This window comes from Phyllobates terribilis, unplaced genomic scaffold (genome assembly GCF_046119375.1).
Source record: "Phyllobates terribilis strain yellow unplaced genomic scaffold, ASM4611937v1 Scaffold_3__8_contigs__length_932513732, whole genome shotgun sequence".
Classification (NCBI taxonomy): Eukaryota; Metazoa; Chordata; class Amphibia; order Anura; family Dendrobatidae; genus Phyllobates; species Phyllobates terribilis.
The window spans coordinates 468,082,557-468,109,109 of NW_027362763.1; the positions used below are offsets into that span (position 1 = coordinate 468,082,557).

Below are 26,553 nucleotides of genomic sequence, written 5' to 3' on the forward strand. Positions count from 1 at the left end.
CCAGACCTGAACCCAATCGAGATGGTTTGGGGTGAGCTGGACCGCAGAGTGAAGGCAAAAGGGCCAACAAGTGCTAAGCATCTCTGTGAACTCCTTCAAGATTGTTGGAAGAACATTTCCGGTGACTACCGCTTGAAGCTCATCAAGAGAATGCCAAGAGTGTGCAAAGCAGTCATCAAAGCAAAAGGTGGCTACTTTGAAGAACCTAGAATATAAGACATATTTTCAGTTGTTTCACACTTTTTTGTTAAGTATATAATTCCACATGTGTTAATTCATAGTTTTAATGCCTTCAGTGTGAATGTACAATTTTCATAGCCATGAAAATACAGAAAAATCTTTAAATGAGATGGTGTGTCCAAACTTTTGGTCTGTACTGTACTTCTAACCAGTGCAGGAGTTCGTGAAACCAGACACCGCGGTCTTCTGGCCCCTCTCTATCGTAGTATCCCCATGACTGAATTCTTTACTGTAAGAACAGTCAGACTATGAAACTCTTCACCACAGAATGTTGTGATGGTTGGTTGGTTGATTCATTGTTTGAATTTCATTGAAGGAATTTGAAAGAGACCAAGATGTCTTCTTGAATGTAATGGTATAAGTTATGTGTACTACATGACTTGGGTTGGGTTATTGATACAAATATTTACTGGTATGTGATTGACTTAATTGTAATTTTTAAACATGAGCTAAATTTGTGTCTGCCTCATTGTAATTTTGTGATATATTCTGGATCAACATTAGCAGAAAAAAGTTAAAACTACATGGATTTGTCTTTTTTTCTTTTCAACCTCATTATGTTACTTTGCATCTGAAACTTTCTGTGGACATACAGATGTGCACACAGGCTTAACAGTATATTATTTCTTCTTTAAGGAATACTGCAATTCAATTCAGCTGGACTCTGGCATAGACTACAGGAAGCGCGTTCTTGCTGCTGCTGGTAAAATATATTTCCTGTGAGTTGTAATTGTCTAATTTCTTTCTTCATTTATGTTTGCATTATTCACCATGTTACTACAGTTCTATTGGTGCTTTAGTACTATAGGATGTAGATTGTAAGCATCAGCCTACTTTCTAACTTCAGAGTCAGCGAGCATAGTACAAAGTCTGAGCTCTACGCTTTCTGTATTAGAAGATTATTAGTAAGAATAATAAGTATAGAACCCCTTCAAGATGTCATATTTTCTCATAATGGATATTTGACATAATGTAAGTGGGAATGAAAGGTCATAATAATTTTTGTAATTGATTATTCAGTAGGTGTCGATCATAGTAAATGGATTTTGAATAAAACCAGTGTCAGCCTGTATGTCAGCTACTTTGCCATTTACAGTGAATTGGTTAAACTAGAAGGATATTCCACAATGAAGCTGTCCGTCACTGCCGCTACCAATCATGCATATTGTCCTAATCCCTTTTAAAGAGGTGCTCCAGTCAAATGTAATTGACTAGAGCACAGTGTTAAATCACCAAAATTTATTAAAGGGGTTGTCCACCATTGGGGGCATTTTTTTATTTGTTTTTTAATCTTGAAGGCATGTCTTTGGGGTTAAAAATTATTTTTACGCCCCAAGTATATGCACTATAAGTCTAAAAAATAAAATAAAGTCCCCAAGGTAGACAACCCTTAATATTCTCCTACATTTAATCAGTATCCCATTGGAGTTGTTTGGGTCCACATAGTCTCTTGGAAACTCCTAGTTTGAAGACACTAGGTAGTACAGACAGCTACGAAGCTAAAAGAATACCACACATCCTTGAATTGTCAATGAAAATTTGACTTGTCCCCTATCTCACATGAAAAGGATAGCAGTATAAATAGGGGAGTAGCTGAATAGATATTGAATACCTGAATATATTATGATAGTTTCTGCTTTTTTATTAGTTGAGTACAATAATGAATTATTTCACTTACTTTTGACCACTCTTTTTTCGCTTTAGCATTATGTTGTCTATATAGGATCCCCATGTTTCATCTAGGCATTTATAATCTAATACAATCTTTTTATTTCTTATATTTTCAGGCTAGCTCAAAGTCTTGATATGTTACTAGGATACAAAATCATTTTAATGTATTCAAGTGATTGTTGGGTAATTCCCAACTAAACTCCAAAGCAGACTTGCGACAAGGTGTTTAAGAAATCAGAGATCTCTGCCACTTGAGAAAGGGGCAATTGAGCCCAGAAACGCGTTGTATACTGAGATTTGGTAAAGAAGTTTTTAATCACCTTGCACCAGGTCTGTTTTGGAGTTTTGTTGGGAATTACCCAACAAACGCTTGGATGCATTATTGTTACCACTTGGCTTTGTCCAATGTAAGACCAAAGCTGTTTCATGTCTTAATGATTAGTGGAGTTGTACTCACCTTGGCACAATCTCTCAAGGTGAGCACTCTTAATTTATGTGGCACTCCTTTGTTACGATACCTACTCGCCCTTTGTGCGCACCATTATTTGTTTTGGGGTTTTTTTGCCTATGACTACAGATGAAATTATTTTAGGATCAGTGGGGGTCCAATCTCAAATAACTTGACCACTCATAACAATGAAGGGGATGCAGTACTAATTTAGCCTGTGCTGAAAGGTGCCTCCATCCTCTCCTTGGGCAGAGATCAACCTCTCTGCATACCACAGTATTTGTAGACACAGAAGGCACAGAGTTGTGAAGTTCTTCTCTCCATCTCAGGATAGAAAAAAATACGCAGAGCACACTTGTCCTGGGATGACCTGAACTTGCACCTGGAGGGGGGTGGGAAACTCTCTCTTCTCTGGATATACTAGCATAGATTTCCTGTTTATGTAGTATACCACAGATATCCATACTTGCAGTATGTGCAGAGTAAAGACACATGTCATTCCTTAGTGTCTGCCTTGGCTTTATATGTTAGACCAGAGGTCTCAAACACGTGGCCCCTGAGGCTGCTTTATGCGGCCCGCAGGCACCGACCCCTTGACGATCCCGACCTGGTCCAGTAGGAGCCGCCGACAGAAGCGCTGCATTGACGCACACTGCGCGTAGAGACTGTCTCCCAGCACAGCATTACCAATGCCAGCCGCCGGCCAATCAGAGGCCAGCAGCTGATATCTGCGTCCCAGCGCAGCGGCATATGACGTCACTGCCATGCGAACGGAGGACAGGTGAGAGGAATCTTTTTTTTTTTTTTTTTTTTTTTTTTATGTGTGAAGAACAGCACAGGCGACAATTCTACAAGATGGAGACCTGGATGGGGCATTACTACTTAATGGGGGACATTACTCCAAGACGAGGACCAGGATGGGGCACATTACTGCAAGATGGGGACCACCAGGATGGGGCATATTACTGCAAGATGGGGACCACCAGGATGGGGCACATTACTGCAAGACGGGGACCACCAGGATGAGGCATATTACTACAAGATGAGGACCACCAGCATGGGGCATATTACTGCAAGATGGGGACTACCAGGATGGGGCACATTACTGCAAGATGGGGACTACCAGGATGGGGCACATTACTGCAAGATGGGGACCACCAGGATGGGGCACATTACTGCAAGACGGGGACCAGGATGGGGCACATTACTGCAAGACGGGGACCAGGATGGGCCCATTACTATAAGATGAGGACCACCAGGATGGGGCACATTACTGCAAGATGGGGACCACCATGATGGGGCACATTATTACAAGATTGGGACCACCAGGATGGGGCATATTACTACAAGATGAGGACCACCAGGATGGGGCATATTACTACAAGATGAGGACCACCAGCATGGGGCATATTACTGCAAGATGGGGACCACCAGCATGGGGCACATTACTGCAAGATGGGGACCACCAGGATGGGACACATTACTGCAAGATGGGGACCACCAGGATGGGGCACATTACTGCAAGACGGGGACCAGGATGGGGCACATTACTGCAAGACGGGGACCAGGATGGGCACATTACTACAAGATGAGGACCACCAGGATGGGGCACATTACTGCAAGATGGGGACCACCAGAATGGGGCACATTACTGCAAGATGGGGACCACCAGGATGGGGCACATTATTACAAGATTGGGACCACCAGGATGGGGCACATTACTACAAGATGGGGACCACCAGGATGGGGCATATTACTACAAGATGAGGACCACCAGCATGGGGCATATTACTGCAAGATGGGGACCACCAGGATGGGGCACATTACTGCAAGATGGGGACCACCAGGATGGGGCACATTACTGCAAGATGGGGACCACCAGGATGGGGCACATTACTGCAAGACGGGACCACCAGGATGGGGCACATTACTGCAAGACGGGACCACCAGGATGGGGCACATTACTGCAAGACGGGACCACCAGGATGGGGCACATTACTGCAAGACGGGGACCAGGATGGGGCACATTACTGCAAGACGGGGACCAGGATGGGCACATTACTACAAGATGAGGACCACCAAGATGGGGCACATTACTGCAAGATGGGGACAGCCAGGGTGGGGCACATTATTACAAGATTGGGACCACCAGGATGGGGCACATTACTAAAAGATGGGGACCACCAGGATGGGGCACATTATTATAAGATTGGGACCACCAGGATGGGGCACATTGCTACAATATAGGGACCACCAGGATGGGGCTCATTACTAGATGTTTGCCAGAATTACCATATGGTGCTAATTGTAAAACAATATTACTGTATGTGGCCAATTGGAGGAAACAAAATTGTAAAAAAAAAAAAAAAAAAAATGTAAAATAAAGCATGAAAAAATATTTTGCCACTGAAAATGCTGTTTTATATATAAACTAAGCACAAAAAGTGCACGTTTATTATCGCCACATCCGTAACGACCCAATCTATAAATAAAATAAACACAGCAAAAATGTTCAGACGGTGTATACAAAAAAAATGGTATCACTAAAATTGTCACTTTGACCTGCAAAGCATGCGGCCCCCGAAATGCAAATTTTTTCCATGTGCGTCCCATATACGCAGCCGAGTTTAAGACCCCTGTGTTAGACTATCTCCTTTCTGTGTACACCTTGCATTACCAGCTTTGTTGTGCCGGCATGGCCTCATTACTAGACGTCCGTGGAGCCACTCGATATATGCAAATAAGCCTAAATCACCTCCATCCAAGTTAATATTCCCAATCTTGTCTTGTATTGTAAGAGTAATGTTTGTGTTTAGAGCACAATATCCTCCTGAACCTAGATGCATAGGTGTATGGGCGAGAAGCTAAGCCATCACAGGCAGCTGTTAGTAGCCGGCTTTGCGCGTTATTAATCTCACATGCCATTCTTCTATTTTTTTTCCTTTCCAGCACAAGTGAAGCTGATGTGGAGACTGTCATGGATAAGTTGTTTGATGAGCTGGCTCAGAAACAAAATGATGGTACGTAAGTTAATTTCTCTTGAAAGAGAACACATTTAAAACACAATGCCCAATCTCTACTGACCAATTAATAAGTTCCATTGCTGTCTATGGGTTGATGCCACACTCAAGTGGCAGTCATTGTATCAGCATTTTGTCTAATTTATGTGTTGAATCATGTGCTATTATTCATCAAGCTATGCATTTCCTAGCTGTAAGGGATGAATTTTAGGGTAATTATCCAGACAAGACTGAGCTTTTGTTCCTGTTTCCATAGTAACAAGACCAAGGATTCTGAAAGTGCAGGGCAGGGAGCTGAAGCTGAGCAAAGCCTGTGGATCCATTGCTGACTGCACATTTGAGGAACTCTGTGACCGTGTAAGTGCCCCGCCAACTAGAAACTAGTTAATACACTTATAAACATTTTTTTTGTGATCCGCAATCCACTTGTCTCATAAACATTGAACAAAAACATGTTTTCATGTAATAACACCCAGATTATTCACTCTTCTGTATAATTATCTTGGGACAACACGTATTTTATTGAAGTAAATACATAAATCCAGTTGACCAATGCACACATTATTTTAAACTCATGATGACCACTAATAAGTAAAAGAAGAGCAATGATGCTGAGTTATGCGCATGGGGTAGTACGGCAGAACATGAGGTCCCCTGTAGTCCCTTGTGCTGCCATATGGTCCTTCAGTGGGTGCTGTATGTTGGATATATTTCAACATGGAGCATTTATACAGAAAAAGAACACTATGCCTTTGTTTGAAATCATGGGCATATACAGGACCCACGTACCTATATAGGTTCCCTATTACGAGAAAAACGCAAAGTCGTAATATGGCCATGTGCTTGGGTATTTTTCACTTTACACAATACTGATCCTAAGTTACAGTTAGTATAGTAGTCCAGAGATGCATTTAGAATTTTGCTGGTTTACACTTGAAATCGGTCAACATTGTGCAGACAGAAATGCCCCTAACAGATTACTTGCGTTGTTATAGTATAAAGTTATCTGTACTATTATTATTAATGTTAATACTGTAAACAGCTTCCAAACACATTCACACACACACACACTGCACACACACACACTGCACACACACACACTGCGCACACACACACACACACACTACACACACACACTGCACACACACACTGCACACACACACACACTGCACACACACTCTCTGAACTAACCGGATGTCAAAGCTAACAAGGCTTTAGAATTCTAAATGTAGGTTATGCTATGTGTTATAAAAGGAAGAAAAATAAGTATGCCAATGCAAAGGGATCACCCACAAATAATTAATGTTTATTTGTTAATGAAAGGACAAATAACACATAATATAAAAACAATTAAACTAGCCAATAAGCTGTCTGCGCAAACCTAGATATTCCCATAATAGAACAAATGTCTAGGCCTTAAATGCCTATGAAATAATAGTACCCTGGATACCGGTCAAAAGATGTTTAGTGTAAACATCAAAAGGTGGCTATGCAGGTAAGCTACACATGGACATAAAAGTCACAGCGTGTAGAAAAAATAACTAACACAAATAGAAATGAAAAAATGGAATAATACAAGCACAGCCCAACCATCAGTGCACATCACCAAAAAAATGAGTCGAGAAGCGTAATATGACATGGAGACCGGAATCTGTGTAACAATAAATGAGGGGGGAGACACCCAACGAGTATCGCCACTGACCGTGTAGCTTCCTCAGGGGTGAAATGGCCATTTATTTGCTAAGTGGTTGCTAATTTTCATCAACAAAGTGTTGACTATACATTTATAGAATTACAGATGCCCTCTCATACACACAAGATAGCTATCATCCGAAAGCTTAATCCTGACCACAGCATACTCAAACGCTTGTCATGTGTTTTCAATAAGGACAGTGAAGGAAGCCGCTGTTAGACACCTGGCAGCAGCTCATCTTCCCTGACAATAAAGGGACTGGACGGTTACATTTAAATTGTTGGATCCTTCTCTTCCCTGACATCACAGAAGAGCTGGGAAGTCCGCATTCACATCAAGTGGTTGGCTGCATTCTGCTGAAATTGGCTTGTTCAGCCAACTTTAAAGGGAACCTGACATGTTGAAAATGGTATCTGATCTGCAGGCAGGATAATGTACAGCAGGAGGAGCTGATCAGATGTTGCATTTGTATGGTTAAAGTTGCAGTAAAACTTGCATTTTTTTATTATTGAAATCCCTGTAGTTTGTATGTATCGGAGTCCAGTGGGCAGTCCTATTCAGTGATTGGCAGCCTTTCCTGTATGACTGCATGCAGTGATATCTGTCAGTCACTGAGTAGGACCACCTACTGGACTCATACATATACAAACACCAGGGATTTAAATTAATAAAATACACGTTATACCGAATCTTTTCCAACAAACCTATACATTCACCTTCTCTATACCACTCTGTCCACAGATTGGACTGCCTCTGCTACAGGACAGGTTCCCTTTAATCGAATATCTATGGGGCCCTTTACTAGCTGATATATTTATTCCTATAACTAAGGTTTTGATAAAATATGTACATGCAGTATGACTAAATTGTAAAATAGAGTTGTAATTGAACCCATGGTACAATACATCAGTGATGCATACAATACATTATACTCTGAAAATAAGATCAAGAATATTTATATGAGTAATTTACAAAAATGTGTTCTATGATTGAATAAAGAAAACAGGCATTAGCTGGTCTTCTCATGTATGCTTGCTATATAGTCATGAATTTGAATATCATTGATGAAGAAGCTTGTAAATGATGCTTCTGTGGCTGCTCATTATTGCAGATAGTGATAATACCAAGGCATTACAATGATATTACATAACCCTATAGGTAAATGTGTAAAGACACTTATCATTCCAATCCCAGTTTGTGATGATAGGTATTTTCTGTGTTCTCTTCCACCCTAGATGGTTCAGACGGTTGGAGTGTGCTGCAGTGTAATAGAATACAGAAAGTCTTAATTGTTTATGTATTGAGACATAATTAATGTAAGCAGATGCATTAAGGATTATGCTACTTCTTTTTAATTGCTAACATGGAGATTGTGGAATGTGATAATTGCCACAAGATGAAAAACAAACATCATAAGAATGTATGTACTCCAGCGGTGATCGCTGGAAAGAGTTGGATTCATCAACGTCAGGGGCATTAGTTACAAAGCAAAGAACAAGTACACATTTCCCCATTCTGTCCATGGATCTACTGGATGAAAGCTAAAGAATCCTTCGCCCATCTTCTTTTCCCTGTCCACTCCTTTCATCACCCAACGTAAAGGACGAGGGAGTTTACAGAATGTACTACACTAAATTAATGACCATGATTAGACTACAGTAGTTGGATAGAACTGTTTTTTTTTCTCTGTAACATGATTACAGAATTACGTTAAAGTATACTTTGATACAAAGCCCATATTCATGGAGTTATGAAGGCATAATTGTACATTGTGCTGTACTGTATGTAGAAAATATTTAGTATGATGTTATCACATACAGTAAAATGTGTACTCCTCTGCAGTAAAGTATAGAGCGTCTTGCCCTTGGCCCGGGAACTTCCAATGGCACATCTGATTTTTTTAAGCTGTGTTATCGATGTGACAAGGTATTCTTGGAATTATTTCTTATTAGAAACTGGAGATTTTAAATCAGTGTGTCCTAATCTCCAGTCCTCACGGCCCCCACACGTCATGTTTTCAGGATTTCCTTAGTATTGCCCAGGTGATGGAATTATTATTAGGTCATCAGAAGCTGCAACATGTTCCCTCACCTGTGCAATACTAAAGAAATCCTGAAAACATGTGTTGGGGGCCGTGAAGACAGGGTTTGGGAAACACTGTTTTAAATGAACACTGTATGTGAAAATAGTCCTAAGCCAATTGGTGACTTGCTTCTTTTTACACCGTAGCCTCTGGGCGCCAGTGATTACCTGGAGATGTGCAAGAAATTTGACACGGTTTTTATTCGGCAAATCCCGCAGTTCAATATGACGAAGCGTTCTCAGGCTCGCAGATTCATTACTCTTATAGATGCCTTCTATGATCATAAGGTAAAGATTGATTACTGATGTTTTCTGGTGTTAGAAAATTAAAGGGGGTGACCACTTTATCTTTAACAAATGTGTGGGGACATGATTATGTGGCACTTACTAATGTAAAGGTTTACAGGTTCTCCTTCTCCTGATATTCCCATTATTTAAAGATAAATTGGCCACCCCATGTTGGTGTGTAGGCACCCATGTACAAATGGTTCATATAGAAGATCATATAGAGTTTGCTTGTTGTACTGATGTTTCGCAACAAAGATTCCCCGGAACCTCATTGTAAGGATGCTGGTGACTTACTACTGGGGGATAGGTTAATATACACACACATTTCAGCACATATGTGTATATGTATAATTATATTTGTGTGTCTTTGTATAGTTTATTATTGACCAGGAATTGCCTGAATATTATTGCTTGTATCATGTGATTTGTGGAGATAAAAATGTAGGGTTCTGCATGCCCCGCTATCTATTAGATGAATATTCAGAACTACAGGATTGTGCTGATCCCTTCATCAGGACCATTTATCATCAAATGATTAGATAGAAACAAGTAGACCTGTTATCAATTTAATAAAGTACTACTATTCTAAAAAGTTGTAGTACTGAATATTCATCTAATATAATGGGGCGGCATGCTATACGCTACCTTTTCTGCTCCACAAATCATACTTCCACTGATGGGCCAGGCTGGATCCAGCTAAGGCATACTGCTATCAGGCTTACACAGGTGTTGCGTTCTACACAAAGGCGAGAGTTAATATCCAATTGCCTTAGCACTTGCCCTATGAAGCATGTTCCCCTTTTCTCCTCTTTCTAGGATAATTCTAATCGTTGTATCATGGGTGTCACTCACATAGCTTGTACCCTAACACAAGCATATAATATCCTATGAACGTATCTGTACATGTTATGAGCAGTTTTCTTATTTCGGTAGTAATGTTCCGTGTAACTTATGGCAACACATGGCTGCCACTGTGTGAAGTTAGAAACTTTTACCGCCTGCCTCGGTGTCCTTTATTTTCATTATCGTAATTGCACTCTGATTCCTATGAGATGTTGCTTTTCCTGAAATAGTACTGATGTTGAAATGTCATTTAACCTTGCTCCTGACAAAGAAAACATAACAAAATGGAATTTTAAAGCAGCATCTATTTATAAAGCACTGAATAATACATACATTGATTGTCATAGTGATTGGATATGCTTACATAACCAAGTGCATAAAATGCCAACACGCGTCACATGCACCATGGAAAAAGTACCATTTGTAATGCAGTATGAGAATTGGTCATGCTTTGCCTTTTACTGTATCAATTTAACAATTTCTGCCTTTGTTCCCTACACAGCCTTGTTTTTATGCCATTATAGACTGTCTAATGTTTAGCCATTTCTGTAGTTGTGTTTTCATTAAAGTGAAAAAATAGCCAAACAATACCACCTGTAAGGCAGCGCTAGTCATCATACTGGGGGATACTCGCTGCATCGGGTCAATTAAAGCACGCCAGCCACGTCTTTCAGTTTTCACACTTCAGCAGTTTATTGCACTTCATAACTGCTTATCACACAGTCCATCTTAGTGGCTCACCGGCATATTACACACATAACATTCGGGAGCCTTTCCAGCGACAGTCACGTCCACTTGGCTCCAGTTACAGCCCTCAGCTAGTCAACAACATAAATGTCCATATAACACAGTGTTTTTACCTTTGGCGGGTTTTAGCTGCTTCAGGTTTATTCTGCCACCACTGTGGCTTTACGGCTTCCCAGATGGGAGTCTCCAGCCCTCGTACCATCCAAGGCTACTGGTATGCTTACACAGCCAACATCCAGCCTCTGCCTTTCAGGCTCTTGCCTTCCAAGCCTCTGGCCCTCCAAGGCTACTGGGATGGCTTACACAGCTAAGGATCCAGCCTCCGCCTTTCAGGCTTCACCAGGCTTCACACTATAGCGGTGTCCCACACAGGAACAGGCCTCACGCCTTACACACCCTGTCTCAAGACTACCAGGGTTTATATATCCTGTAGTACACACCCACAGGACCTGTGCTGATGTCATAGTCATGTGATCAGACATTCTGTGTGCACAGGACCTGTGCTATGTCACAGTCATGTGACCAGTCACCTGAGGGGGAGGTACATGGTCAGCCCAAAACACATCCTGGACCATTACAGTAATGCCAAGCAAGCCGCTGCATTACACACCCCAATTTTTGCCAAAGGGACAGTACCTGTGCAAATGTTAGTCCTGTTAAAGCCTATGGACACTTTCAGCACATTGTGAACAGACTGTTAGGAAGCTAAAAACATGTTCCATCATGTTCTGTCCTAGAAGTAATGCTTCTAATGCTTTCACGGCTATGAGCCCTTTTTAACATACCCCTTCAGCAGTCCAGCAATCCAATTCTTTCCATTTATCATGTCCTGGGTTTAATTGTGATATTAAAAAGATGTAGTTCACTTGGAAAATTTTCAATAAAATTAGTAAAAATGGATCCAAAATTACTAATGGAATATATTTTTTTTAAGGTGCGTGTTGTTTGCTCTGCAGAAACACCTTTGCAAAGCTTGTTTATGCAAAAGCTAAAAGATTCTGTGGATGTAGAGTCTAGAATACTCCTGGATGACCTGGAAATTACTCAGGTATTTGGTCACTAAGCAATATCCACTACTAATGTTGCTTCATTTATGCTGGGCTGTTATAGTTGTTAATTTATAATATAACATAATGTGTATTGTGATGATTTCTCCTACTGCAAACGTTGCAACACTTTCCTGCTGATTTGGATAGGATGTACAGACAAGCTTATGTCTATGCAACACTTTGATCAAAGTGTGTAAACCCATTTGCCAGGAACAAAACAACCTCGATTAGATCTGTCCACTAAACAGACTTTCCTCTCTTTTTACGTCAAATGATCTGGGGATTAATAAGATCCAGCTATAATTTGTTCTGATTTAAAACGGTCTTGGACAAATGGGTGAATAGGGTGCACAACCAGAATGGAAACTGCCATACCTCCTTATGTCAGCACTATTTAAAATATTAAGTGAATATACAGGTGCAAGTACACTGTGGCTGCAACACAAATGTGTTTATATAGAACACATCATGCAACAGCACTCTTCAAACATGAATTCCACTATTGCTAAATATGCAAAATGTGAGGTACTTTGCACACATTTGATCAAAGTATGTGAGCCCATATACCAATGACAATGTGACATCTTTTAGATGGCACCCTATACTAAACAGACTCTCCTCTTTTTGTACTCATGCCTCAAATAAACTGAGGATAAATTAGTTCAAGCTATACTATATTGTAGTTAGAGATGAACTTATCAGTTTGCAGGACCCTTGTCCAGTGGCCAATTCTGGAGACCATGACTGCTGAAGGGAGTTCTGCGAACTGCCTCCTGTAGGCTGGAATATCCAGCACCTCTTCCGACTTCTGATTTGAGTGTGATTCAAATTTTTATATTTTTTTCTCTCACTCATGACAGCACCACAGAGAGCGGGGATCCACCCTTAAAAGGACAGGAGATCTACAGGATAAAATTGCGGAACCTCACCCACACAGTTGGTTTCCTATCCTTGATGGGGGAACCTTCGTCTGGATTCAGCAGTACTCTATGAAGAAAAGAAGATTTACCCAGGCCTGGCTGGTCTATTCAGGCAGCGGCCCCGTCCCTGCTGTGTCCAGTACAGGGGTCCTGGAAGCGCCATAGTGGGTCCAGGGGGACTTGACTTGCATGTAGGCTCGAGCAGCAACGCCATGCTGTGTGGTCAGCCGGCTCCTGCGCTTCTCAAGGTGCGCAGGGCGCGTTCCCTGATGGCTAGCGCGACTGTGACATTTGACCCAGAGGTGTTTTTTTCACTTCTGAGGTGGGGCCCAGAAGTAGCACCAGCGGAGAGACAGGGCTGTTTCTTTCAGGTCCCACATTTAAAATGCGGTTAGACCGCCAGCAGAGTGGGTTATTTGCTCCGGCTGTCCTTCCAGTGGTAATGGAGCAGACACAACAGCAGCAATGGGAGCCCCAGCAGGAGCATGTGGAGCGTCGTGACAGTGGCAGTCGCTCCAATGGAAAAAGTGGCGCCTGAAGTAACAGCAGGACCAGTCAGCAGAGGCACAGCTCCAGTAACGTGGATCTTAATATAATGGATGAAGCCACAGCCTCCAGAGGAGATCTGTCTGGCGATATGAATCCTCCACTGTATCCGGTACCCTTGATAGATTCGGAGTGGTAAGTGATCTTCGTGAAAGTTCACTTTGTAATGGGGCTTCTCTTGTCATTTTAATGTCAGGGAAAACCTAGGAAGTGTATAATGAAGTCTAAACACAAGGAATGTGCACTGTCTAAAGAAGGGTTGGTAAGTTCTTGGCAGAAAAGTCTTTGTCAATCCACTATTGAATAGACTGTTTGTGAAGAATCCCCTAACTGCACCTCTGAATTAAGATCCATCATTAGGTCGGAAATCAAGAATTCCCTGAAATCCCTATCTCATGGTGGGGGAAGGGTAGGAAAGACGGAAAGCCTAGGAGATCATCACCCGAGTCTGACAAATCTGATAAATCAGAAGGTCTTTGGGATCCTCCTCTTCTTCTTCATCTTTTTCATCCTCCTAACGGTACTGGGGGGCAGCATTTCTTGAGAATGCAGATAAACTGGTGAAAGCGGTTAGGTCCATGATGTGTATTGTTGAAACAAAAGTCAGTCAAGGATATCATGTTTGGTGGCATAGAACAAAGGAAGCGTTGAACTTTTCCTTTTAACGAAAGGATCCAGGCCCTGGGAGGGAATGGAAAAAAACAAGAAGAGGGGTCCTTTCCTTCATCATTTAAGAGAAAGTATCCCTTTGATGAGGCCTCATCATCATCCTGGAATAAATCCCCAAAATTGTATTTAGCTGTCTTAAAGGCATCCTAAAGATTTGCTCTACCTTTTGAGGATATGGGGATGCTAAAGGATCCCCTGAATAGAAAGGCAGATAGCGTTCTTAAAGGTACTTGGGAATCCTCGGTTGCAGCATCTCAGCGATATGTACTGCTACGTCTTTAATGGTTTGGTTAGATCCATTGGAGGGACAGATGAAGCATAAGGTGGCTAGGGGCAATATTTTAGCCACAATTCTGTTAATGGGGGGTGCAGCGGTGTTTCCTTCATATTCTTGAGCGGATTTAGCAAGGCTGGCAGCTAGATCAGCAGCTGTTTCTAATGCGGCCGTAGGGCTCTCTGGTTCAAATGCTGGCCAGGGGATATTCAAGCTAAGTCAAAGCTATGGTCTATCCCATGTGAAGGAGAATATCTATTTGGCCCAGTCTTTGACGACATTTTGGAAAAAGCAGGAGACGGCAAAAAAGGATTCCCTAATTTATCCATCCCAGTTTATAGAAGATATTTTCAGAAAAGAAGGTTTAAACCGAGAAGATTTCCCAGAGAGCAGGAGAGATGGGATGACTGGAGGAAGAAAGAAGTTTAATGTTTCCAGGTCCCTCCCATGACGGAAAGAAATTCTCCCAGTGACTCCCGTCCCCAGGTTGGGGGAAGGGTCTTCCTCTTTTTTTCCCTTGGGAAAAAATCTCAAGCAGCTGGATTCCTAACCTGGTCAGATTTGTCCTAAGGCCAGAGTTTCAGATAGTTCCTCCCCAGAAGTTTATTCTGACTTCCCCACAGGCTTCCCCGAAGGAACAGCTAACCTTGGAATCGGAGATCCTGGATCTGGTAAAAAAAAATCCGTCCTTTTAGAGGTCACTATACAGGAAGAGATGGAAGGGTTTTATTCTCCTCTCTTTCTGATAAGAAAACCAGATGGAACTTTCAGAACAATAATCAACTTTAGAGACCTGAACAGATTCCTTAAAGCTCAAACATTCAAGATGGAGTCCATAAGGTCAACCATAAAGGTACTTTTTCCGGACTGTTTTACACTGACAAGCAAAAGCGTAACAATGTTTTCAACTTTTGACTTTCAGGTTTTATATCTCACCATCCACTACAGCTTTAAACATGAGACTACCACCATTTTATAGACAAACTTCTTGGCAATTTCATACATAAATTTGACTTGGAACTATTTAGCATACGATTAGTTATGCAGATTCTTGTCATGTCACTGCATTGTTACTGTTTTGTTCCTAAAAATCTAAATTTAAGCCGATCGCAACATTGCGGTGGCAAGGGGAGGTGATCGCGATACTCACCTCTCCTGCCGGCCTCCAGCGCTGTCTGTCGCATCTTCCCGGATGTTGCCATGACGATCGATGTCGTCATGACAATATCCGGGTCACCAGACAGCAGGAAGATACTTTGGTCATGATCAGTGCTCTGTCTCTGCAGCGCTGACAGCCTGTATAGCACAGGGATGGTGCTCCATCCCTATGCTATGCAGGCGATCAGAATAAAAAAAGTGAAAGTCCCATAGTGGGACAAAGAATAACAGTATAAAAAGTGTTAAAAAATTAAAATAAAATTAAAATATTGAAAAAATATTTAAAAATTAAAAAAAAAAAATCCACCAAAAGTTTAAAATATAATGTACCCCCACCAATAAATATTATTAAAAAAAAAAAAAAAAAAAAAAAAAATAAAAGTACACATATTTGGTATCGCCGCATCCGGAACGACCTGTCCTATAAAACTGTCCCACTAGTTAACCCCTTTAGTGAACACGGTAAAAAAAAAAACGAAGCAAAAAAAGTTTGATTTTTTTATTTTCACAGCTCCATGTTATAACCTTCTGTAAAGCACTTGGGGGTTCAAGGTGCTCACCACACATCTAGATAAGTTCCCTGAGGGGTCTAGTTTTCAAAATGGTGTCACTTGTGCTTAAATAGTGGAAACCCCCCCACATCAGGGGCTCTCCAAACTCAACATGGCATCCGCTAATTATTCAAGCAAATTTTACATTCAAAAAGTCAAATGGCGCTCCTTCCCTTCTGAGCCCTGCCGTGCACCCAAACAGTGGTTTTCCCCCACATATGCGGTATCGGCGTGCCCCGGAGGAATTGCACAACAAATTGCATGGTGCAATTTCTCCTGTTACCCCTGCGAAATTGGGTCTAAAGTAACATTGTTGTGAAAAAAGTTAAATGTTCATTTTTTTCTTCCACATTCCAAAAACTCCTGTGAAGCACCTGAAGGGTTAATAAAGTTCTTGAATGTGGTTTTGAGCACCTTGAGGGTTGCAGTTTTTAGAATGGTGTCACTTTTGGGTATTTTCTGTCATAAAGGTCATAAAGGCCCCTCAAAGTCACTTCAAATGTGATGCGGTCCCTAAAAAAAATGGGTTTGTAAATTTAGTTGGAAAAATGAGAAATCGCTGGTCAACTTTTAACCCTTATAGCTCCCTAATAAAAAAAAATTGGTTCAAAAATTGTGCTGATGTAAAGTAGACATGTGGGAAATGTTATTCATTAACTATTTTGTGTGACATATCTCTCTGATTTAAGGGCATAAAAAGTCAAATTTTGAAAATTGCTAAATTTTCTAATTTTTTGTCAAATTTCCATTTTTAAAAAAAAAATAAACGCAAGTGATATAAAAGAAATTTTACCACTATCATGAAGTACAATATGTCACGAAAAAAACAGTCTCAGAATCAGGGGGATCCGTTGAAGCGTTCCAGAGTAATTACCTCATAAAGTGACGGTGGTCAGAATTGTAAAAATTGGCCTGGTCATTAACGTGAAACCACCTTGGGGGGTAAAGGGGTTAAAGACATGCTAAAAAACATGCTTCCCGCGCCGTGATTAATAAGACATTCTAAAGAAATAAAAATCCTTGAACAAAGTACTAATAATCATTAAATAATATAAAGATCCTTCAAAAATACTACTGATCATATGAATATGTATTCAGAGAATGTATCAACAACATAATTCCAACAATGTATGAATCTATCACAAATCCATTGGTAGTCACATAGGCATATGTAGAGGCAAGTGCAAAGAGAGAAAAAAGGGAGGACCGTGACTGCCACCAGTGTTCTTATTCTTAATGAAAATAGGGAAAGGTTCTTCACATAGACTGAGCTTATACAGAGGAATATGCCAACATAATTAGATGATTGATAAATGTCATATGATATGTAATAAAAAAGTAAAGTGTGACGCCGTTTCGCCACGCTTCTTCCAAGGATACGCCTCCTTCCCTGTACATGTGTAAGTGTTGCTGCTCTCCCTATTTAGGTTTACATGTGTTTAGACCCAGCTGCTTGCACTTTGAAATCCTTCTTTTACTTCTCTGCATTTTCATTATACCTGCATTTCATTCCATCCATGTCAGTAATATTCTACTGCACTTGGCGCTTTATCCTTCAAATCATTCTTGGCTACGTATACTGTTAATTTTGTCAATCTACCTCTTTGCATTTGCACTTTATATTTAGCCGGTGACAACTGTCTGCATTTGCACTTTACTTGTTTAGAACATATCATATGACATTTATCAATCATGTAATTATGTTGGCATATTCCTCTGTATAAGCTCAGTCTAGGTGAAGAACCTTTCCCTATTTTCATTAAGAATAAGAACACTGGTGGCAGTCACGGTCCTCCCTTTTTACTCTCTTTGCACTTGCCTCTACATATGCCTATGTGACTACCAATGGATTTGTGATAGATTCATGCATTGTTGGAATTATGTTGTTGATACATTCTCTGGATACATATTCATATGATCAGTAGTATTTTTGAAGGATCTTTATATTATTTAATGATTATTAGTACTTTGTTCAAGGATTTTTATTTCTTTAGAATGTCTTATTAATCACGGCGCTGTAGGCATGTTTTTTGGCATGTCTTTAATGCAGTGTTCATCACTTTAAAGATACACAACACAGGCTTGGTGTCTACTATTCCTGCGGCCTGAACTATCCTCCTTATTTTATTCTATATACACTTTTTTTGGTTTTTAATAATTTGAAATATAATATTTACTGTTTTATCTTTTTGTCTATACTCCTTTTGTATGCAAGACTCTACGTCAGTGGGTATTGTGCTATTTAATCCTTGAAGATAGGCCAGGCTTTAAAACGACTATCTTCCTAAGGTGGCTTCTAGGTTCCATAAGTCTCAAGAAGTAGTTCTTCTATCTTTTTGCGCCAGTCCCAATAATCTCAAAGAAAAAAACTTCATAGACTAGACATCAGGAGATGTCTGATTTAGATACTTGTCAGTTACAAAGGTTTGGAGAAAGGATAGATTATTATTATTTATTGTTATAGCGCCTTTTATTCCATGGCGCATTACATGTGAAAAAGGGTATACATACAAAAACAATTACAATAATCTTGAACAAAACGTGATGGCGACTGGTACAGGAGGAGCGAGGACCTTGCCCGCGAGGGCTCACAGTCTAAAAGGAATGGGTGAGGATACAGTAGGTGGGATCATTTTTTGTTTCAGGAGCCTAGGAAAGGGCTTAAAGCATCGAAGTGTACGTTGGCTAGATGGATTAGGGAGGCCATCATTTTATTTTTTTCTGGGAGTGGTAGTGTTGTTCTAAAAGGGTTAAAGGCTAACCCCACAAGAGCCGTGGCAACCTCCTGGACGAAGAGGTCTGATGTGACCATTGAGCAAATTTGTAAGGCAGTGTCACGCTGTCTCTGTATACTGGAGGTAGGGGGCCTAAGCTGACCCTAAGCTGGGGCCCTGACTAATCCCTCAACCTGGAGGTACTGTTAAAGGTACAGAGGTCCAGGCCGCCAGCGTAACCCCTACCTCCTGAGGATCCCTGCACCTAAGTAATCTAGTCCTGAGAAGGACCCCGATCACAACAAAAGGGGACAAGTAATAATATGCCCACACACAGTACTTAGACGAACGAGACAGTACAAGGGAAAAACCAAAACCACCTTGCATACAAAAACTACACAACTACAACAGAGGGAACACCAACGGGAAAGGAGATAAATGATAAAGCGAGGAAGGGAAAAAACACTCCAAATACACTTATCTCTGAAACTCCAAATACCACGATCCGCTCTGTTAGTCTGCATGAAATGCTTTCACCGACACTTCCCTAACAGACCAGCAGGCATTTGAAGGAGTCTCACTACAGCAGCATTGATTGCAGCTGGGCGAGGCTGGACCTCGTCTAGCACAGAGAGAGAGAGAATTAACTCCCTCACTGCCGAAAAACACAAAGCACCAAAAAGTCAGCTGCGAGAAGTCAGGCTGTGTAATCGTGACGATCTTCGTGGCGACACACCCGTGACAGTACCCCCCCTTCTACGAGGGGCCTCCGGACCCTCAGGGCCAGGTTTATCCGGGTGAGTCGTGTGGAAGGCCCGAACTAATCGGTCTGCGTTAATATCCGACGCAGGAACCCACATCCTCTCCTCAGGACCATACCCTTTCCAATGAACCAGGTACTGAAGGGACCGGCGATTAAAGCGTGAATCGATGACCCTCGATACCTGGAACTCCAAGTTACCCTTGACCACCACTGGAGGGGGAGGTAAAGGTGACGGTACCACCGGCGCCACATACCTCTTAAGCAACGATCTGTGGAACACGTTGTGAATTTTAAACGTAGGGGGGAGGTCAAGACGGAATGCCACCGGATTAATAATAGAACTGATTCTGTACGGCCCGATGAACCTGGGACCAAGTTTCCAGGAGGGAACCTTAAGTTTTATATTCCTGGTAGACAACCATACCCGATCGTTCACACTTAGGTCCGGACCAGACACTCTCCTCCTATCAGCCATACGTTTGTATCGGTTCCCCATAGTATTCAGATTCTTCAGCACCCCTCTCCATACTGAAGCGAGTGATGAGGAAAATCGTTCCTCCTCAGGAACCCCCGAAGAGCCCCCCCTACTGAAAGTACAAAACTGGGGGTGAAAACCATATGCCCCAAAAAACGGGGACTTACCAGTGGACTCGCTCCGCCTATTATTAAGAGAAAACTCTGCCAGAGGTAAGAAAGAAGCCCAGTCCTCCTGGTTCTCTGACACAAAACACCGGAGATATGTCTCCAAGCTCTGGTTCATACGTTCCGTCTGACCATTGGTCTGAGGATGAAAAGCCGATGAGAACGACAAATGCATCCCCCGCCGTGCACAAAACGCCTTCCAGAACTTGGACACAAACTGAGACCCCCGATCAGACACCACCTCGGAGGGTACCCCGTGAAGCCTCACAATCTCCCCAATGAACACCTGCGCAAGAGTTTTAGCATTAGGGAGAGCCGGAAGAGCGATAAAATGTGCCATCTTGCTGAACCTGTCCACTACAACGAGTATGACCGTTTTACCCGAAGATGGAGGGAGGTCCGTAATAAAGTCCATAGACAGATGAGTCCAAGGACGCTCCGGGATCTTCAAAGGTAAGAGGGCCCCAGACGGACGGGTATGTGAGGTCTTAGAGCGCGCACAAACCCCACAGGACGCGACAAAAGTTACCACCTCCTTATGTAAGTTAGGCCACCAAAACCGACGCGAGAGGAGATCCACAGTTGCTCTACTCCCCGGGTGTCCTGCAAAAACTGAGTTATGGTGTGCCTCGATCACCTTTTGTCGCAACTGATCTGGAACAAACAGTCTCCCCGGAGGTCCAACAGGGGCGTCCCCCTGAGCCTCCAATACCTCCTCCTCCAGCTCAGAGCATACTGCCGAAACCACCACCCCCTCCTGAAGGATAGGAATCGGGTCGTCCGTATTCCCGGCCCCAGGGAAACTACGAGATAAGGCATCCGCCTTTACATTTTTTGACCCAGGACGATATGTAACGACAAAATTAAACCTGGTAAAAAACAATGACCACCTAGCTTGTCTGGGATTCAGACGTTTCGCGGACTCCAGATATAGCAGGTTCTTGTGATCGGTGATGACGGTGACCGGATGGACTGCCCCCTCCAAAAAATGTCGCCACTCCTCAAAAGCTAACTTAATGGCCAAGAGTTCCCTATTGCCGACATCGTAATTCCTCTCAGCAGACGACAATTTTTTAGAGAAAAAGGCGCACGGATGCCACTTACCAGGGGACGAACCTTGTGACAATACTGCTCCCACCCCTACCTCGGAAGCGTCTACCTCTACAATGAATGGCTGTGATGCATCAGGTTGAATGAGTATGGGTGCCGAGGCAAAACATTTTTTCAAGGAGGAGAATGCTTGACAAGCCTTGACAGACCACCTAGAAAAATCCGTCCCCTTTTTAGTCATGTCTGTGAGAGGCTTAACCATGGACGAGAAATTACGAATGAACTTCCGGTAATAATTAGCAAACCCCAGGAAACGTTGTAGTGCCTTAAGATTCTCTGGCCGATCCCACTCAAGAACTGCCCGCACTTTCCCAGGGTCCATACGAAAACCGGACGCTGAAACCAGGAAGCCTAAAAACTGGAGTTCCTGTACGGCGAACACACACTTTTCCCATTTGGCATACAGTTTATTATCCCGCAAGATCTGTAACACCTGCCTAACGTGCTCCTGATGAGACACCAGATCCGGCGAGTAAATTAAGATATCATCCAGATATATGACAACAAACTGTCCCACCAGGCGGCGAAAAATGTCATTAACAAAGTGTTGGAACACCGCCGGGGCATTAGTCAGACCGAATGGCATGACAAGGTTCTCATAATGCCCCTCCGGAGTGTTAAACGCCGTCTTCCACTCATCCCCCTCCTTCATCCTAATCAGCACCAAAAAGTCAGCTGCGAGAAGTCAGGCTGTGTAATCGTGACGATCTTCGTGGCGACACACCCGTGACAGGCAGTGACATGGTCCTCTCCATCTACTTTCTATAGACACTATAGTCTGGATCTGACTTCCTTTACTAATCTCACCTTTGGGAGAAAGGTTCTGCAGGCTGTGGTCCCAACCTGAACACTTATTCTCTGTAATTCTCTCCGTGGTGCTGTCATGGGTGAGAGAAAAAGTCGTAGTTACTTACCGGTAATGGTATTTTTCAGAACCCATGACAGCACCTTTATATTCCCTCCCAACATGTCACTTGTATGGGTGAGCACTTTTTTCATTTCTGGTATAAGGTCATTTAGTGCTTTTAGAGAATATGTAGTGTTGATATTTAAAGCTGTTGTAAATAACCATTGGAGGTCTTCTCGTGCTCTGTAATCCAACTGATGTGTGGGAGAGGTACCGCCTTTTTATCCTCTAAGTTTCTTGTCATTGAAGGGGGTATCCCCTCTCTCCATGGTGCTGTCATGGGTTCTGAAAAATCTCATTGCTCATTGTATTTTTTTTAAATACTTTATTTTTTTGTGTTTACTATACACTTATGCCATAGTATTGCAGTATACACTGTGTTCCAAATTATTATGCAAATAATATTTTCTCAGATTTTCCCAAATTACCTATATGAATTGCAGTCATTGTAATTTTCCAGTCAAATAACTATTAGAGTACAATTGAAACTGCCTATGATAACAGTATATTTTTAAAAAAATAAAAAACTCAAACTGCACTCAAAATGCAGATGAACTCCATAATGTATGTTGAGTTTCTTAAACAGCACTTCCTTCCATGGTTCAAGAAGAAGAACCGTGCATTCCGCAGCAAGATCATTTTCATGCATGATAATGCCCTGTCTCATGCTGCACATAACACATCTGCATCTCTGGCTGCTATGGGCATAAAAGGGGACAAACTTATAGTGTGGCACCCATGCTCCCCTGACCTCAACCCCATTGAGAACCTCTGGAGCATCATCAAAAGGAGTCTCTATGATGGCGGGAGGCAGTTCACATCTAAGCAACAGCTCTGGGAGGGTATTCTGTCCTCATGCAAAACAATTAAAGCAGAAACCATCCAAAACCTGACAAATTCAATGGACGAGAGAGTTCAGAAGCTCCTTTCGAACAAGCGGTCCTATGTGCAAATGTAACATCACCTAGAATAAAGTTTTGAGTTGAAAACTGTTTGATTTCAGTTTGTAATAACCTGCTAATGCTTATAATTTCAAAAATGACCATTTTTTTTGTTCTTTATTAAAATGAAAAGGTTGAAAACTCTGCTGTGCATAATAATTTGGAACATGCATTTTGAGTGCAGTTTGAGTTTTTTATTTTTTTTAAAATATACTGTTATCATAGGCAGTTTGTACAAAAACCTTTCAGTTGTACTCTAATAGTTATTTGACTGGAAAATTACAATGACTGCAATTCATATAGGTAATTTGGGAAAATCTGAGAAAATATTATTTGCATAATAATTTGGAACACAGTGTATAGTAAAAATCCCAGTCCCGTATGAAGTCTGTGGTTTTCACAGGAGCACTGTCATGGAATCCAAGGGGGACTTTAGCAGGCCCTCAGCTTCCATGGAAACCCATTGGCACCCTGCAAATGTGTGGGGGGGGCTCAATGGGTGCATAAAATGGCACATCCTCCTGGACAACATGCTTTGAATGACCATGTCAGAGATTGACAGAAGCATTTAAGGGGTTAAAATCAACAAGCACTGTCATGGAAGCCAAGGGAGTCTTCAGCACGCCCACAGCTTCTATGGAAACCCATCGCAGCCCCGCAATTGCGCGTGGGGAGCTAGTGGGTGCATAAAATGGCACATTCCCCAGGACAACATGCTTTGAATGAACTTGTCAGAGATTATAAGAAGCATTTAAGGGGTTAAAATCAACAAGCAGAACTCCGCTTTTCTCTCTGCTGTTAGAGACAGATGCCATCTGTGTAACACTGCAATCATCTGCCGAGAATAATGCAGGCTCAGCTGAGCATGCACAATACACAAGGACTCAGTACGTCAATGTCTGTAAGTGGTTAAAAACTACAATGAAAAGATGAGTGGACAGGAAGCGCACAGGTTCCCCAAGTGCAGAGAATGTACTGTAGAGATAGACTTGCATTTTTCTGAATAGATAGCATATTATTGGGAAATACTAGGGGTGACAGATGTTGGCAGAACAGTTGATCATCTTACCCGTTAGGTCTGTAGGACTGATAAGACTTGAGTGACTGATCGTCTTCTATATACTGTACAGAAAGCTAACAAATGTTTCCATCTTTCCTTAGGATTCATCAGGAGGACTGTCCATGTTTACAGGCGAAGAGGAAGTTTTTGCATTTCAGCGCACCTTATCCCGGCTTACTGAAATGCAGACAGATCAGTACTGGAGAGATGGAGACAGAAGCCAGATTTAGTGCCAAATGAGATGAATATAATGCACACGAAATCACTTTGAGAGATGACATTTCTTCTGAAGTGTCTGTCCTCACCAGGGCTGCACTATTCTCAGGACCATTCTCTTATCCCTGCTGTTCTATACTGCAATATAATGCCCATGCCTACCTGTCATTACTCTAATATTTATATGTATGCATTTTATTCTGGTTTCACCAAGGGTACCATTGGCCAGTGTTATTGTGTGTGAGTATACAGCTGGAAATGCCATATATACTTTCACTTACAAAATATCTAATAAATTATAGAAATATAAATGGAGTATATAAGAGCTCCATTGAGTGCTATAACCAAGGACTCCTTTTTAAAGTGAATTAATGCTGCAGTGTTTAAAGCCAGGTTTATGGATACTCTTAGCAATATATTTATTATGTATATCTTAGTAAGTGATTTATTAGTATTAAGCCACAATGCTGACTGTTCCATAGCAGCCAGGATAGTGTTAACTGCCAAAATAAGCACAGGTAACTGAAAGGGATGTGCAGCCTGGTTAGTGTCAGAAGACAGACATAGTGACTCATGTGTTATTGTAGGTTAATAGTCTAATTTTACGATATGTTTTCAGAATGTATTAGAACAATTAACAAACCTTACTGCAGAATTCTGTATTTTATTCTTCCCATGACACAAGTGGTGTCCGGCAGTGACTTGTTCCCCTTTATGTTGAGAACACAAAAGCAAACTCGGCAATTCCTCCTGATTATCCCACATACATGCTCACTAGTTTCCACTGTCAGCTAAGCGACCATTAGGCCAGCAGCGATTAATAGTGTATGGGCGCCTTAACAGGAGCATTGTACACTATGGGCTGCTGCACTGTGGCATTATGTAAATAGTCTTTATGGAGTTCTATTTTGCTATTTTATACCCTAATTTTATCAGATGTTAGTTATTTTCTCCTTTACTTATCAGTAACATACATAATAACTTGAGAATAAAATTGCCAAAATGACAAACCTTTTACTTGAATGTACAGTGATCACAAGAATATTCGGGCGTATATAGAGCCACATGGTTATAAAAATGATACTTGAATTTAAAATGACTGAGATTTTTATGAAATACAAATGATTTTACCCTTATCCAAATGTTGAAAAGATGGAGGAACATATGATTTAAAAACAATAAATCTTTTTTTTTTTATTGTTCCTAAAATTGAAAGAACCTGTCTCATTGAAAATGCAGTCCAATCTTCAGGCAGCATGATATAGAGCAGGGGGAGCTGAGCAGATTGATATAGAATTTTGTGGGGGGGAATTCAGCTTAACCTGTGTTTATTTATTTATATCTTTGATCATTCTGAGATTTTTCAGTCCACTGGAGGTCCTAATCAAGCACCGCTGCAGCATTTTTTTTATTTCAGTGCTGGAGTGGTGCTACTAATGTAAGTACCCTGCCCCTAGTATTATACTTACCAGCTGCCATATTCAGCTCCGGAACTCAGAGGTAACGGTCACAAGCTCTCAATGTAAGTCTACGAGTTCCTTGTTCTGGCTCTCATAGACTTACATTGAGTTGTGACTTTCGGCTCGCCCAGCAAACACTGAAGCGATCCAGCAGGTCACAGACTGCTGGAGACCGACCGGTGTGGCGCTGGTGAAAGATGAAGACTACGGCTGGTAAGTTTAAGACTAGGGTCAGGGAACTTAGATTAGTAGCATCACTCCAGCTCAGTAATAAAAAAAAACTGCTGGAGTGGTGCTTTCAGTGACTGATGGCTATCTTTGTATGCACACTTATACAAAGACTAAATACCAAAGTGGGATATCCTTGTACTTGAAAAACGCAGAATAAGTAGAAATGTAAAGGGAAGTTGTCATTGCCAAACCATAGTCGGCATGAATCGCAGCCTGGCTGCCCGAGGTCATATAATGATTTTGATTGGCAAAAGGGCTCTGATGAGTGTAAGGTGCGTTAGTGGAAAACTCTTTGAAATACATGTGACCA

At 41.7% G+C, this 26,553-nt stretch overlaps 1 protein-coding gene across 2 annotated transcripts in view; it reads left to right on the plus strand.

Annotated features, from left to right (window-relative positions):
• AFG1L (AFG1 like ATPase) overlaps positions 1 to 24,993 on the plus strand; it is a 130,940-nt gene extending 105,947 nt beyond the window's left edge. The window contains exons 8-13 of one of the 2 annotated variants that reach the window (XM_073675812.1): positions 877 to 959; positions 5,309 to 5,379; positions 5,636 to 5,736; positions 9,302 to 9,442; positions 11,967 to 12,080; positions 24,438 to 24,993. In XM_073675812.1, coding sequence (XP_073531913.1) covers positions 877 to 959; positions 5,309 to 5,379; positions 5,636 to 5,736; positions 9,302 to 9,442; positions 11,967 to 12,080; positions 24,438 to 24,566 — 639 coding nt within the window. In that variant the 3' untranslated portion in view covers positions 24,567 to 24,993. The remainder of the gene's footprint in view (positions 1 to 876; positions 960 to 5,308; positions 5,380 to 5,635; positions 5,737 to 9,301; positions 9,443 to 11,966; positions 12,081 to 24,437) is intronic. The other variant, XM_073675813.1, reaches the window with a different exon arrangement.
• Positions 24,994 to 26,553: the final 1,560 nt, after the last annotated feature.